At 46.0% G+C, this 12,783-nt stretch overlaps 1 protein-coding gene across 1 annotated transcript in view; it reads right to left on the bottom strand.

The window, feature by feature from the left end:
* The window catches only part of LOC121532954 (collagen alpha-1(XXIV) chain), a 179,574-nt gene that overhangs the window by 74,372 nt on the left and 92,419 nt on the right, over window positions 1-12,783 (bottom strand). Inside the window, exons 26-28 of the mRNA XM_045205811.1 lie at window positions 11,372-11,425; window positions 8,421-8,474; window positions 3,322-3,375 (exon numbers count right to left, since the gene is read on the bottom strand). Coding sequence (XP_045061746.1) covers window positions 3,322-3,375; window positions 8,421-8,474; window positions 11,372-11,425 — 162 coding nt within the window. The remainder of the gene's footprint in view (window positions 1-3,321; window positions 3,376-8,420; window positions 8,475-11,371; window positions 11,426-12,783) is intronic.

The following is a 12,783-nucleotide window of genomic DNA, read 5'->3' as shown; positions in this document are numbered from 1 at the left end:
TGAACCAGGTGAGGCAGTCATTAGAGAAACCAAGGCTATTTAGTCTGCCAATAAGAATGCGGTGGTTGACAGAGTCGAAAGCCTTGGCCAGGTCGATGAAGACGGCTGCGCAGTACTGTCTTTTATCGATCGCGGTTATAATATCGTTTAGGACCTTGAGCGTGGCTGAGGTGCACCCATGACCAGCTCGGAAACCGGATTGCATAGCGGAGAAGGTACGGTGGGATTCGAAATGGTCGGTGATCTGTTTGTTAACTTGGCTTTCAAATACTTTCGAAAGGCAGGGCAGGATGGATATAGGGAACAGTCTGCAGCACCCGGCCTCACCCTAATAGAATCTGAAGTCAAATGTCTACTGTTTGCTGATGATCTGGTGCTTCTGTCCCCAATCAAGGAGGGCCTACAGCAGCACCTAGATCTTCTGCACAGATTCTGTCAGACATGGGCCCTGACAGTAAATCTCAGCAAGACAAAAATAATGGTGTTCCAAAAAAGGTCCAGTTGCCAGGACCACAAATACAAATTCCATCTAGACACTGTTGCCCTAGAGCACACAAAAAACGATATCTACCTCGGCCTAAACATCACCACCACAGGTAACTTCCACAAAGCTGTGAACGATCTGAGAGACAAGGCAAGAAGGGCCTTCTACGCCATCAAAAGGAACATAACATTTGGCATCCCAATTTGAGTGAAAACCTCCTTCCATCAGCAAGGGCATTGAAGATGAAACGTGGCTGGGTCTTTCAGCATGACAATGATCCCAAACACACCGCCCGGGCAACGAAGGAGTGGCTTCGTAAGAAGCATTTCAAGGTCCTGGAGTGGCCTAGCCAGTCTCCAGATCTCAACCCCATAGAAAATCTTGGAGTTGAAAGTCTGTGTTGCCCAGCGACAGCCCCAAAACATTACTGCTCTAGAGGAGATCTGCATGGAGGAATGAGCCAAAATACCAGCAACAGTGTGTGAAGACTTACAGAAAACGTTTGACCTGTGTCATTGCCAACAAAGGGTATATAACAAAGTATTGAGAAACTTTTGTTATTGACCAAATACTTATTTTCCACCATAATTTGCAAATAAATTCATTAAAAATCCTACAATGTGATTTTCTGGATTTTTTTTCTCATTTTGTCTGTCATAGTTGACGTGTACCTATGATGAAAATTACAGGCCTCTCTCATCTTTTTAAGTGGGAGAACTTGCACAGTTGGTGGCTGACTAAATACTTTTTTCCCCCACTGTATCTATTGGGTGAAATACCACAGTGTGCAATCACAGCAGCAAGATGTGTGACCTGTTGCCACAAGAAAAGGTTAACCAGTGAAGAACAAACACCATTGTAAATACAACCAATATTTATGTTTATTTATTTTCCCTTTTGTACTTTAACTATTTGCACATCGTTACAACACTGTACATTACCGGTCCAAAGTTTTAGAACACCTACTCATTCAAGGGTTTTTCTTTATTTTTACTATTTTCTACATTGTAGAATAATAGTGAAGACATCAAAACTATGAAATAACACATATGGAGTCATGTAGTAACCAAAAAAGTGTTAAACAAATCAAAATATATTTTATATTTGAGATTCTTCAAATAGCCACCCTTTGCCTTGATGACAGCTTTGCACACTCTTTGCATTCTTTCACATGGAATGCATTTCAATTAACAGGTGTGCCTTCTTAAAAGTATATTTGTGGAATTTATTTCCTTCTTAATGCATTTGAGCCAATCAGTTGTGTTGTGACAAGGTAGGGGGGGTATACAGAAGATATCCCTATTTGGTAAAATACCAAGTCCATATTATGGCAAGAACAGCTCAAGTAAGCAAAGAGAAACGACAGTCCATCATTACTTTAAGACATGAAGGTCAGTCAATCCAGAAAATGTCAAGAACTTTGAAAGTTTCTTCAAGTGCAGTCACAAAAACCATCAAGCACTATGATAAAACTGGCTCTCATGAGGACCGCCACAGGAATGGAAGACCCAGTGTTACCTCTGCTGCAGAGGATAAGTTCATTAGAGTTACCAGCCTCAGAAATTGCAGCCCAAATAAATGCTTCACAGAGTTCAATTAACATCAACTGTTCAGAGGAGACCGTGTGAATCAGGCTTTCATGGTCGAATTGCTGCAAAGAAACCACTACTAAAGGACACCAATAAGAAGAAGAGACTTGCTTGGGCCAAGAAACACGAGCAATGGACATTAGACCGGTGGAAATTTGTCCTTTGGTCTGGAGTCCAAATTGGAGATTTTTGGATCCAACCGCCGTATCTTTGTGACATGCGGTGTGGGTGAACGGATGATCTCCGCATGTGTATTTCCCACCATAAAGCATGGAGGAGGTGGTGTTATGGTGTGGGGGTGTTTTGCTGGTGACACTGTCTGTGGTTTATTTAGAATTCAAGGCACACTTAACCAGCATGGCTACCACAGCATTCTGCAGCAATACGCCATCCCATCTGGTTTGGGCTTAGTGGGACTATCATTTGTTTTTCAACAGGACAATGACCCAACAACACACCTCCAGGCTGTGTAAGGGCTATTTTACCAAGAAGAAGTGATGGAATGCTGCATCAGATGACCTGGCCTCCACAATCCCCCGACCTCAACCAAATTGAGATGGTTTGGGAAGAGTCGAACCGCAGAGTGAAGGAAAAGCAGCCAACAAGTACTCAGCATATGTGGGAACTCCTTCAAGACTGTTGGAAAACATTCCAGGTGAAGCTGGTTGAGAGAATGCCAAGAGTGTGCAAAGCTGTCATCAAGGCAGCTATTTGAAAAATATAAAATATATTTTGATTTGTTTAACACTTTTTTGGTTACTACATGATTACATATGTGTTACTTCAAAGTGTGTTGTCTTCACTATTAGAAAATAGTAACAATAAAGAAAAACCTTTGAATGAATAGGTGTTCTAAAACTTTTGACCGGTAGTGTACATAGCCATTATATGACATTTGAAATGTCTCTATTCCTTTGAAAATGAGTGTAATGTTTACTGTTGATTTTGTATTGTTTATTTCACTTTTGTTTATTATCTATTTCTCTTGCTTTGGTAACATATGTTTCCCATGCCAATAAAGCCCTTTGAATTGAATTGAATTGAGAGAGAGAGAGAGAGAGAGAGAGAGAGAGAGAGAGAGAGAGAGAGAGAGAGAGAGAGAGAGAGAGAGAGAGAGAGAGAGAGAGAGAGAGAGAGAGAGAGAGAGAGAGAGAGAGAGAGAGAGAGAGAAATGCCATCCTAACATTATATGAGTGGGATAGAACATCAGACATATTTCACAACAAAGTTTAGTTGCTGAAGACTTACAAATGGGCCTTGCAGACCTACATCACCGGGACCGCCTGGTAAGCCTGGATACCCCTTGGACCAAAACAGAAACCAGAAGAAAGGACTAACAATTAGTGAGGAAAGTGAAAGAAAAACAGAAGTACATATGCAAAGTAAGATGTTAACTCTAGAAAACATTGAACCGCTGTAGTTTACAACAATTATAGTTTCTGAGGTGGAAGTTGGGAGAGTTATATTTAGGTGTTGTGGTGTGGGAGGCCCCGCTCTCTCCTTTCCCAGATGTTTAGTTCATTTCATTCCGATCTCCTTTGCATTATTGTAGCCATTTTCTGCAGCCTGTCAACTATGCCTCTGTCTATCCCTGTTCTCTCCTCTCGGCACAGGCTATACAAACGCCTCACACCGCGTGGCTGCTGCCTCTCTAACCTGGTGGTCCCTGCACGCACCACCCACGTGGAGTTCCAGGTCTTAGGCAGCCTCTGGAACTGCCGTTCTGCTGCCAACAAGGCAGAGTTCATCTCAGCCTATGCTACCCTCCAGGCCCTCGACTTCTTGGCGCTGACGGAAACATGGATTACCACTGAAAACACTGCTACTCCTACTGCTCTCTCCTTGTCTGACCATGTGTTCTCGCATACGCCGAGAGCATCTGGTCAGCGGGGTGGTGGCACAGGAATCCTCATCTCTCCCAAGTGGACATTATTTTTCCCCTGACCCATCTGTCTATCTCCTCATTTGAATTCCATGCTGTCACAGTCACTAGCCCATTTAAGCTTAATATCCTTGTCATTTATCGCCCTCCAGGTTCCCTTGGAGAGTTCATCAATGAGCTTGACGCCTTGATAAGTTCCTTTCCTGAGGATGGCTCACCCCTCACAGTTCTGGGGGACTTCAACCTCCCTATGTCTACCTTTGACTCATTTCTCTCTGCCTCCTTCTTTCCACTCCTCTCCTCTTTTGACCTCACCCTCTCACTGTCCCCCCCTACTCACAAGGCAGGCAATACGCTTGACCTCATCTTTACTAGAGGCTGTTCTTCTACTAATCTCACTGCAACTCCCCTCCATGTCTCCGACTACTACTTTGTATCCTTTTCTCTCTCGCTCTCCTCCCACACTACTCACTCTGCCCCTACTCAGATGGTAATGCGCCGTCGCAATCTTCGCTCTCTCTCTCCCGCTACTCTCTCCTCTTCCATCCTATCATCTCTTCCCTCTGCTCAATCCTTCTCCCTCCAATCTCCTGATTCTGCCTCCTCAACCCTCCTCTCCTCCCTTTCTGCAACCTTTGACTCTATATGTCCCCTATCCTCCCGGCCGGCTCGGTCCTCCCCTCCAGCTCCGTGGCTTGATGACTCATTGCGAGCTCACAGAACAGGGCTCCGGGCAGCCGAGCGGAAATGGAGGAAAACTAGACTCCCTGCGGACCTGGCATCTTTTTCTCCCTCCTCTCTATTTTCTTCATCTGTTTCTGCTGCTAAGGCCACTTTCTACCACTCTAAATTCCAAGCATCTGCCTCTAACCCTAGGAAGCTCTTTGCCACCTTCTCCTCCCTGCTGAATCCTCCTCCCCCTCCCCCCCTCCTCCCTCTCTGTGGATGACTTCGTCAACCATTTTGCAAAGAAGGTTGACGACATCCGATCCTCGTTTGTTAAGTCAAATGACACTGCTGGTCCTGCTCACACTGCCCTACCCTATGCTTTGACTTCTTTCTCCCCTCTCTCTCCAGATAAAATCTTGCGACTTGTGACGGCCGGCCGCCCAACAACCTGCCCGCTTGACCCTATCCCCTCCTCTCTTCTCCAGACCATCTCCGGTGACCTTCTCCCTTACCTCACCTCGCTGATCAACTCATCCTTGACCGCTGGCTATGTCCCTTCCGTCTTCAAGAGAGCGAGAGTTGCACCCCTTCTCAAAAAACCAACAGACCTACAGACCAGTATCCCTTCTTTCTTTTCTCTCCAAAACTATTGAGCGTGCCGTCTTTAGCCAACTCTCTTGCTATCTCTCTCAGAATGACCTTCTTGATCCAAACCAGTCAGGTTTCAAGACTGGTCATTCAACTGAGACTGCTCTTCTCTGTGTCACGGAGGCTCTCCGCACTGCTAAAGCTAACTCTCTCTCCTCTGCTCTTGTCCTTCTAGACCTGTCTGCTGCCTTTGATACTGTGAACCATCAGATCCTCCTCTCCACCCTCTCCGAGCTGGGCATCTCCGGCGCGGCTCACTCTTGGATTGCGTCCTACCTGACCGGTCGCTCCTACCAAGTGGCGTGGCAGAAGCTGTCTCCGCACCACGTGCTCTCACCACTGGTGTCCCCCAGGGGCTCAGTTCTAGGCCCTCTCCTATTCTCGCTATACACCAAGTCACTTGGCTCTGTCATATCCTCACATGGCCTCTCCTATCATTGCTACGCAGACGACACACAACTAATCTTCTCCTTTCCCCCTTCTGATAACCAGGTGGCGAATCGCATCTCTGCATGTCTGGCAGACATATCAGTATGGATGACGGATCACCACCTCAAGCTGAACCTTGGCAAGACGGAGCTGCTCTTCCTCCCAGGGGAAGGACTGCCCGCCATGATCTCGCCATCACGGTTGACAACTCCGTTGTGTCCTCCTCCCAGAGTGCGAAGAGCCTTGGCGTGACCCTGGACAACACCCTGTCGTTCTCCGCTAACATCAAGGCGGTGACCCGATCCTACAACATTCGGAGAGTACGACCCTGCCTTACACAGGAAGTGGCACAGGTCCTAATCCAGGCACTTGTCATCTCCCGTCTGGATTACTGCAACTCGCTGTTGGCTGGGCTCCCTGCCTGTGCCATTAAACCCCTACAACTCATCCAGAATGCCGCAGCCCGTCTGGTGTTCAACCTTCCCAAGTTCTGTCACGTCACCCCGCTCCTCCGCACACTCCACTGGCTTCCAGTTGAAGCTCGTATCTGCTACAAGATCATGGTGCTTGCCTACGGAGCTGTGAGGGGAACGGCACCTCCTTACCTTCAGGCTCTGATCAGTCCCTACACCCAAACGAGGGCATTGCGTTCATCCACCTCTGGCCTGCTGGCTCCCCTACCTCTGCGGAAGCACAGTTCCCGCTCAGCCCAGTCAAAACTGTTCGCTGCTCTGGCACCCCAATGGTAGAACAAGCTCCCTCACGACGCCAGGACAGCGGAGTCACTCACCACCTTCCGGAGACATTTGACACCCCACCTCTTTAAGGAATACCTGGGATAGGATAAAGTAATCCTTCTACCCCCCTTACCCCCTAAAAAATAAAATAAAATTGTAAAGTGGTTATCCCACTGGCTATAATGTGAATGCACCAATTTGTAAGTCGCTCTGGATAAGAGCGTCTGCTAAATGACGTAAATGTAAATGTAAATGAGACTGAGGCCATTTCCTTTTCTGTGCATGTAACCATTAATGTGAATGTTGATTGATTGATTGGTTGATTGATTGAGAAGAGTCTCTCCTTCAGCGTACTAAGCTCAAACTAAGGCCAGAGCGTCACAACAAGAGAGAGGAACACAGCCAAGATTTCTGGTTAGTACAGGGAGCAGTGTGTGTGTGTGCAACTCTCCCTTTGTACATCCAATCTATGCCAACAGTTAACTAAAATAAAATTGCTGAGCTCAGCAAGAAAATAATTCAAATGAAACTCCATCTCTGTTATGCAATCATTTCAAAGGAAAACAATATTTTACAAGGACCCTGACATCAACACTGAATTATTCCTGAAGCCCTTGACTTTGTGGTTTTGCTTGTCTGCAGTATGGCTGTTACAGGACAGGAAGGTTTGGCCAGGGCCACCATCACTCATCCCACTGACAGACAGAGTAGGCTGCAGCCAGCCAACCAGTCAGCAGCCAGACGATCAGCCAGGGAGCCAGCCAGCCAGCCAGTCAGACATCCAGTCAGCCAGCCAACCAGTCAGCCAGCCAGCCAAGGAGGCAGGCAGCCAGTCAGCAGCCAGACGATCAGCCAGTGAGTCAGCCAGCCAGCCAGAAGCTCAGGGCTGGTGACCAAAGACACAAACCTGGAGCTGTCTGTCCACAGGCCCTAGGTCAGCTAGGAACATCAACCAGTCTCTCTCTGTCTCCAGACACTCTACAGAACACTGCAGTGCTCACAACGCTCCGCTACACTAGAACGCTCACAGACACAGGCAGGGCTTAACCACAGGGAGAGGGAGGGAGAGACACAGGTCAAAGCTACAGAAGACCAATCACAGACAGACAGCGAGAGGGAGAGACACAGGTCAAGGCTACAGAAGAGCATTCACAGACAGACAGAGAGAGAGAGTGAAAGAGAGAGAGAGAGAGAGAGAGAGAGAGAGAGAGAGAGAGAGAGAGAGAGAGAGAGAGAGAGAGAGAGAGAGAGAGAGAGAGAGAGAGAGAGAGAGAGAGAAGAGAGAGCGAGAGAGAGAGAGAGAGAGAGAGAGAGAGAGAGAGAGAGAGAAAGAAAGAGAGACACAGGTCAAGGCTACAGAATATCATTCACAGACAGACAGAGAGAGAGAGGCACACAGATCAAGGCTACAGAAGAGTATTAACAGGGAGACAGTGAGAGAGAGTGAGAGAGAGAGAGAAAGAGAGAGAGAGAGAGAGAGAGAGAGAGAGAGAGAGAGAGAGAGAGAGAGAGAGAGAGAGAGAGAGAGAGAGAGAGAGAGAGAGAGAGAGAGAGAGAGAGAGAGAGAGAGAGAGAGAGAGAGAAAGAAAGAGAGACACAGGTCAAGGCTACAGAAGAGCATTAAGAGACAGACAGACAGAGCTTAAAGGGAAGAGAACAACACAGGTCAAGGCTACAGAAGAGCATTAAGAGACAGACAGACAGAGCTTAAAGGGAAGAGAACATTGGAGGCTACAGTGATGGTGTACAGAACTCTCAGACAGGTATCCTGGAAGCCAAAGAGGAAATATAATTTATATTCAGATATGGGCCACATTTATACAGTAGTTACATCAGTCATAGATACTGCCTTGGGGTTCAGAGTTACAGTTGATCAAACACAGAAAAGACAGAAACAAAGATAACCTGCCACCAGTGTAGCGCTTCCAGACACTCTCTCTAAGTGGTGCATTTAGACGTTCTGTACTTAGTTCCGTACTTACCCTGGACCCCTTCTCCCCAGGAAGACCCAATGGACCTGCAGGACCACGGTCACCCTGGGAAACACAAGCACAGGAGAGGGATCGTTAACCGCTGCACCACCACTGACCTGAACCTTCATACATCAAACCATCAAACCTCACTGCTCAACCGCTCCACAGGCCTTGAGACGTTATGTGAGAGCCTCCTGAACACAGTACAGGCTAGAGTGACGGCTGTAAATATCACAGAGTTGGCCTTTAAAGTTGATACTAATGTCTGTCTATACTAAAACCCACTTACACTGTGTAACAGGACTGGCCTGGCTTGTTACAGTTAAACTCTGTAGGTTGTGGCTGGATGAGCCAGACTGGGTCTCTCCTCTCTAACAGTCTGACTGGGTCTCTCCTCTACTCTCTAACACTGGGTCTCTACTCTCTAACAGTCTGACTGGGTCTCTCCTCTCCTCTCTAACACTGGGTCTCTCCTCTCCTCTCTAACACTGGGTCTCTACTCTCTAACACTGGGTCTCTCCTCTAGTATCTAACAGTCTAACTGGGTCTCTCCTCTCCTCTCTAACACTGGGTCTCTCCTCTCTAACACTGGGTCTCTCCTCTCCTCTCTAACACTGGGTCTCTCCTCTCCTCTCTAACACTGGGTCTCTACTCTCTAACACTGGGTCTCTCCTCTAGTATCTAACAGTCTAACTGGGTCTCTCCTCTAGTATCTAACAGTCTAACTGGGTCTCTCCTCTAGTATCTAACAGTCTGACTGGGTCTCTCCTCTTGTATCTAACACTGGGTATCTCCTCTTGTATCTAACAGTCTGACTGGGTCTCTCCTCTAGTCTCTAACAGTCTGACTGGGTCTCTCCTCTAGTCTCTAACACTGGGTCTCTCCTCTAGTATCTAACAGTCTAACTGGGTCTCTCCTCTAGTATCTAACAGTCTGACTGGGTCTCTCCTCTTGTATCTAACACTGGGTATCTCCTCTTGTATCTAACAGTCTAACTGGGTCTCTCCTCTAGTATCTAACAGTCTAACTGGGTCTCTCCTCTAGTATCTAACAGTCTGACTGGGTCTCTCCTCTTGTATCTAACACTGGGTATCTCCTCTTGTATCTAACAGTCTGACTGGGTCTCTCCTCTTGTATCTAACACTGGGTATCTCCTCTAGTATCTAACAGTCTAACTGGGTCTCTCCTCTTGTATCTAACACTGGGTCTCTCCTCTAGTATCTAACAGTCTAACTGGGTCTCTCCTCTTGTATCTAACACTGGGTATCTCCTCTTGTATCTAACAGTCTGACTGGGTCTCTCCTCTAGTATCTAACACTGGGTCTCTCCTCTAGTCTCTAACAGTCTAACTGGGTCTCTCCTCTTGTATCTAACACTGGGTCTCTCCTCTAGTATCTAACAGTCTGACTGGGTCTCTCCTCTTGTATCTAACACTGGGTCTCTCCTCTAGTATCTAACACTGGGTCTCTCCTCTAGTCTCTATCAGTCTGTATTGTTTATGTTTTAATCCCCTGTTCTCCTGTCATGACTGTACAAGCACTGATAAACTACTCCCTCTTTGTAACCAGCCTACAGTACTCAGAAACAGAGAATAGTTTTAGCTCTGTATTGGAAAAATCTGTCTAAATCAGACTGCGTAATTGGATTAAATGTATATAATCTGAAAGGAATTCACAGGCTGACAGGGTATTGCTGGTGCTGGTGCTGACAGATACAGTGGAAGTAATAAGCAGGGGCAACGACGGGGTAGGTCTGTCTCAGAGAGAGAGCGAGAGAGCGAGAGAGAGAGAGAGAGAGAGAGAGAGAGAGAGAGAGAGAGAGAGAGAGAGAGAGAGAAAGAAAGAGAAACACAGGTCAAGGCTACAGAAGAGCATTAAGAGACAGACAGACAGACAGAGCTTAAGGGGAAGAGAACATTGGAGGCTACAGTGATGGTGTACAGAACTCTCAGACAGGTATCCTGAAAGCCAAAGAGGAAATATAATTTATATTCAGATATGGGCCACAGTTATACAGTAGTTACATCAGTCATAGATACTGCCTTGGGGTTCAGAGTTACAGTTGATCAAACACAGAAAAGACAGAAACAAAGATAACCTGCCAATGTGCAAACTTATTGCACATTGTTACAACACTGTATATATACATAATACAACTTTTGGAACTTCTTAGTGTAATGTTTACTGTACATTTGTATTGTTTATTTCACTTTTGTTTACTATCTCCTTCACTTGCTTTGGCAATGTTAACATACGTTTCCCATGCCAATAAAGCCCTTAAATTGAAAATGAATTGAATTGAGAGAAAGAGAGAGTGAGAGAGTGAGAGAGTGAGAGAAAGATAGAAAGAGAGAGGTGTAGGTCTTTCTGAGAGAGTGAGCATTTCAGAGCAGTGTCCTGACAGAGAGATGGGGTTTCTGGGTTGGCTGGGGAGCGGGACCGGGGCATCCAACTGAGTGCATGTCAATAATCAGCAGTTAGGACCTCAGTAAAATAATTTAAGTCAACAGTCAGGGAGCAGCAGGGGAAGCTGAGTTCTGAGGGTTGAGGGTTGAAGGGTGATTATTGGGGTTGAGTGTTGTTATAAGCACAGGAACTAGTTGGGAAACAGCCCCGAGGGGTCTCTCTTTCCTCATGAAGCATGGAGACTTAAAATGACTCACGTATTTGAGGAGCATGACCCAGCTGAGTGTGTGTGGTTTGTGTTTGCTTGCTTTGCCACAAAGTGGAAAAGACCACTTTACATTTCAAGTTACATTTCAATGTGTGAGACTGAGATGCAGGGTTGGTTGAGTGAACTCTAAGGAGACAGTGGGAACACAGTAATGGCTGAGTGATGTTTATGATATTGTTATTGATGTGGACGTGAGGGTGGTCAGTGTCTGTCTGTCTGTCTGCCTGACCCTCAGCGTCTGGCTAACCCACTTCGAAAGCCTAATGGCAAAAAAAACACCACGCTACCTTTTCACCAGGATCTCCTATTCCCCCTGACGTACCGATCAGGCCTGCTGGACCCTGCAGATGGGAGAGAGATAGAGAGAGAAGAGAGAGATGGGGGAGAGGAGAGAAAGAGAAGCGAGAGAGAGGGGGAGAGGAGAGAGAGTGAGAGTGAGAGAGCGAGAGAGAGAGAGAGAGAGAGAGAGAGAGAGAGAGAGAGAGAGAGAGAGAGAGAGAGAGAGAGAGAGAGAGAGAGAGAGAGAGAGAGAGAGAGAGAGAGAGAGAGAGAGAGAGAGAGAGAGAGAGCGACAAGAGAGACAGAGAGAGAGAGAGAGAGAGAGAGAAAGAAGAAAGAGTGGTCAATAGTATACACACATCAGGGTAAAGTACGTCTATGAGGGGAGACATGATCCCCACCCATCAGAAGGTTCTTTTCAACCTGTTTTGACAGCAGGAATGCAGGGGGTCATAGTGATGTGAGGATGGGGTAAGCACTGCCATCACATGCTTTTGAAAGGAAATTACATGAAGGAACCAAGGGGAAATTCCCTCAATGAAAGTTGAGTACATTAAACTGAACAATGTAATTATTACATGCAATGTTTCATGTTGTTAATAAAGTAACGAGGCAATGAAATATATGTAAAACGCTAATTTCGTGTCGTATGAACAACACAATAAAAACATGCATTCCTTTCACAGTATTCACAAGCCATATTCCTATTCCACACATGGTATTGTATTTGGGGAGCATATTCCGTGTGCAGGTCTCTCATTTCTTTATCTATAGGATACTTTTTGCCCAGCAGCAGTTTTCTAAAGTCTGGGACCTTTGTTTGCTTCACATACACTCTTGTATCCATGTACTGTATTTACCTGACTGTTGTGTGTTATCCCAACCAATCCTGAGTAAATACAGTATACTGCAGAAACCATCCATTTAACCTGGGCTGATTCAATTTTATTAAAAAATGTGTACCTTTATTTAACCAGGCTATCAATTAAGAACAAATTCTTATTTACAATAACGGCTTGGCAAGAGGCAAAAGCCCTCCTGTGTGGACGGGGACTGAGATTAAAAATAAAATACAAATGTAAACCAAAACAGACAGCACAGACAGAAGACACTGACAACAGCACAAATACAACAGCAAACAAAGTGGATGTGTGTGGTGTGTGAAGTAAAACAACATTTTTCCTTACATAACGCAACACAAACTAGTGGCTAGTGGCTAGAAACAACTACATGTCTCAACAACCTGTTCATCTATTTGTCCTTTGAAGTTTTAGGTTGGCTTGGAGGGAATTCCAAGACCAGGGGGCTGAGTAATGAAAGGACCTTTTTCCATGCTCGGTTCACATTTTTGGGACTCTTAACAAACAATGTAATTCTATACTGTGTTCTACCGCCCAGCCCTGTATAGCATGCCTACATC

Source organism: Coregonus clupeaformis, chromosome 20, assembly GCF_020615455.1.
Source record: "Coregonus clupeaformis isolate EN_2021a chromosome 20, ASM2061545v1, whole genome shotgun sequence".
Classification (NCBI taxonomy): domain Eukaryota; kingdom Metazoa; phylum Chordata; class Actinopteri; order Salmoniformes; family Salmonidae; genus Coregonus; species Coregonus clupeaformis.
The sequence above is the reverse complement of the archived record's forward strand: the minus strand, read 5'-3'. Positions and strand labels throughout refer to the sequence as shown.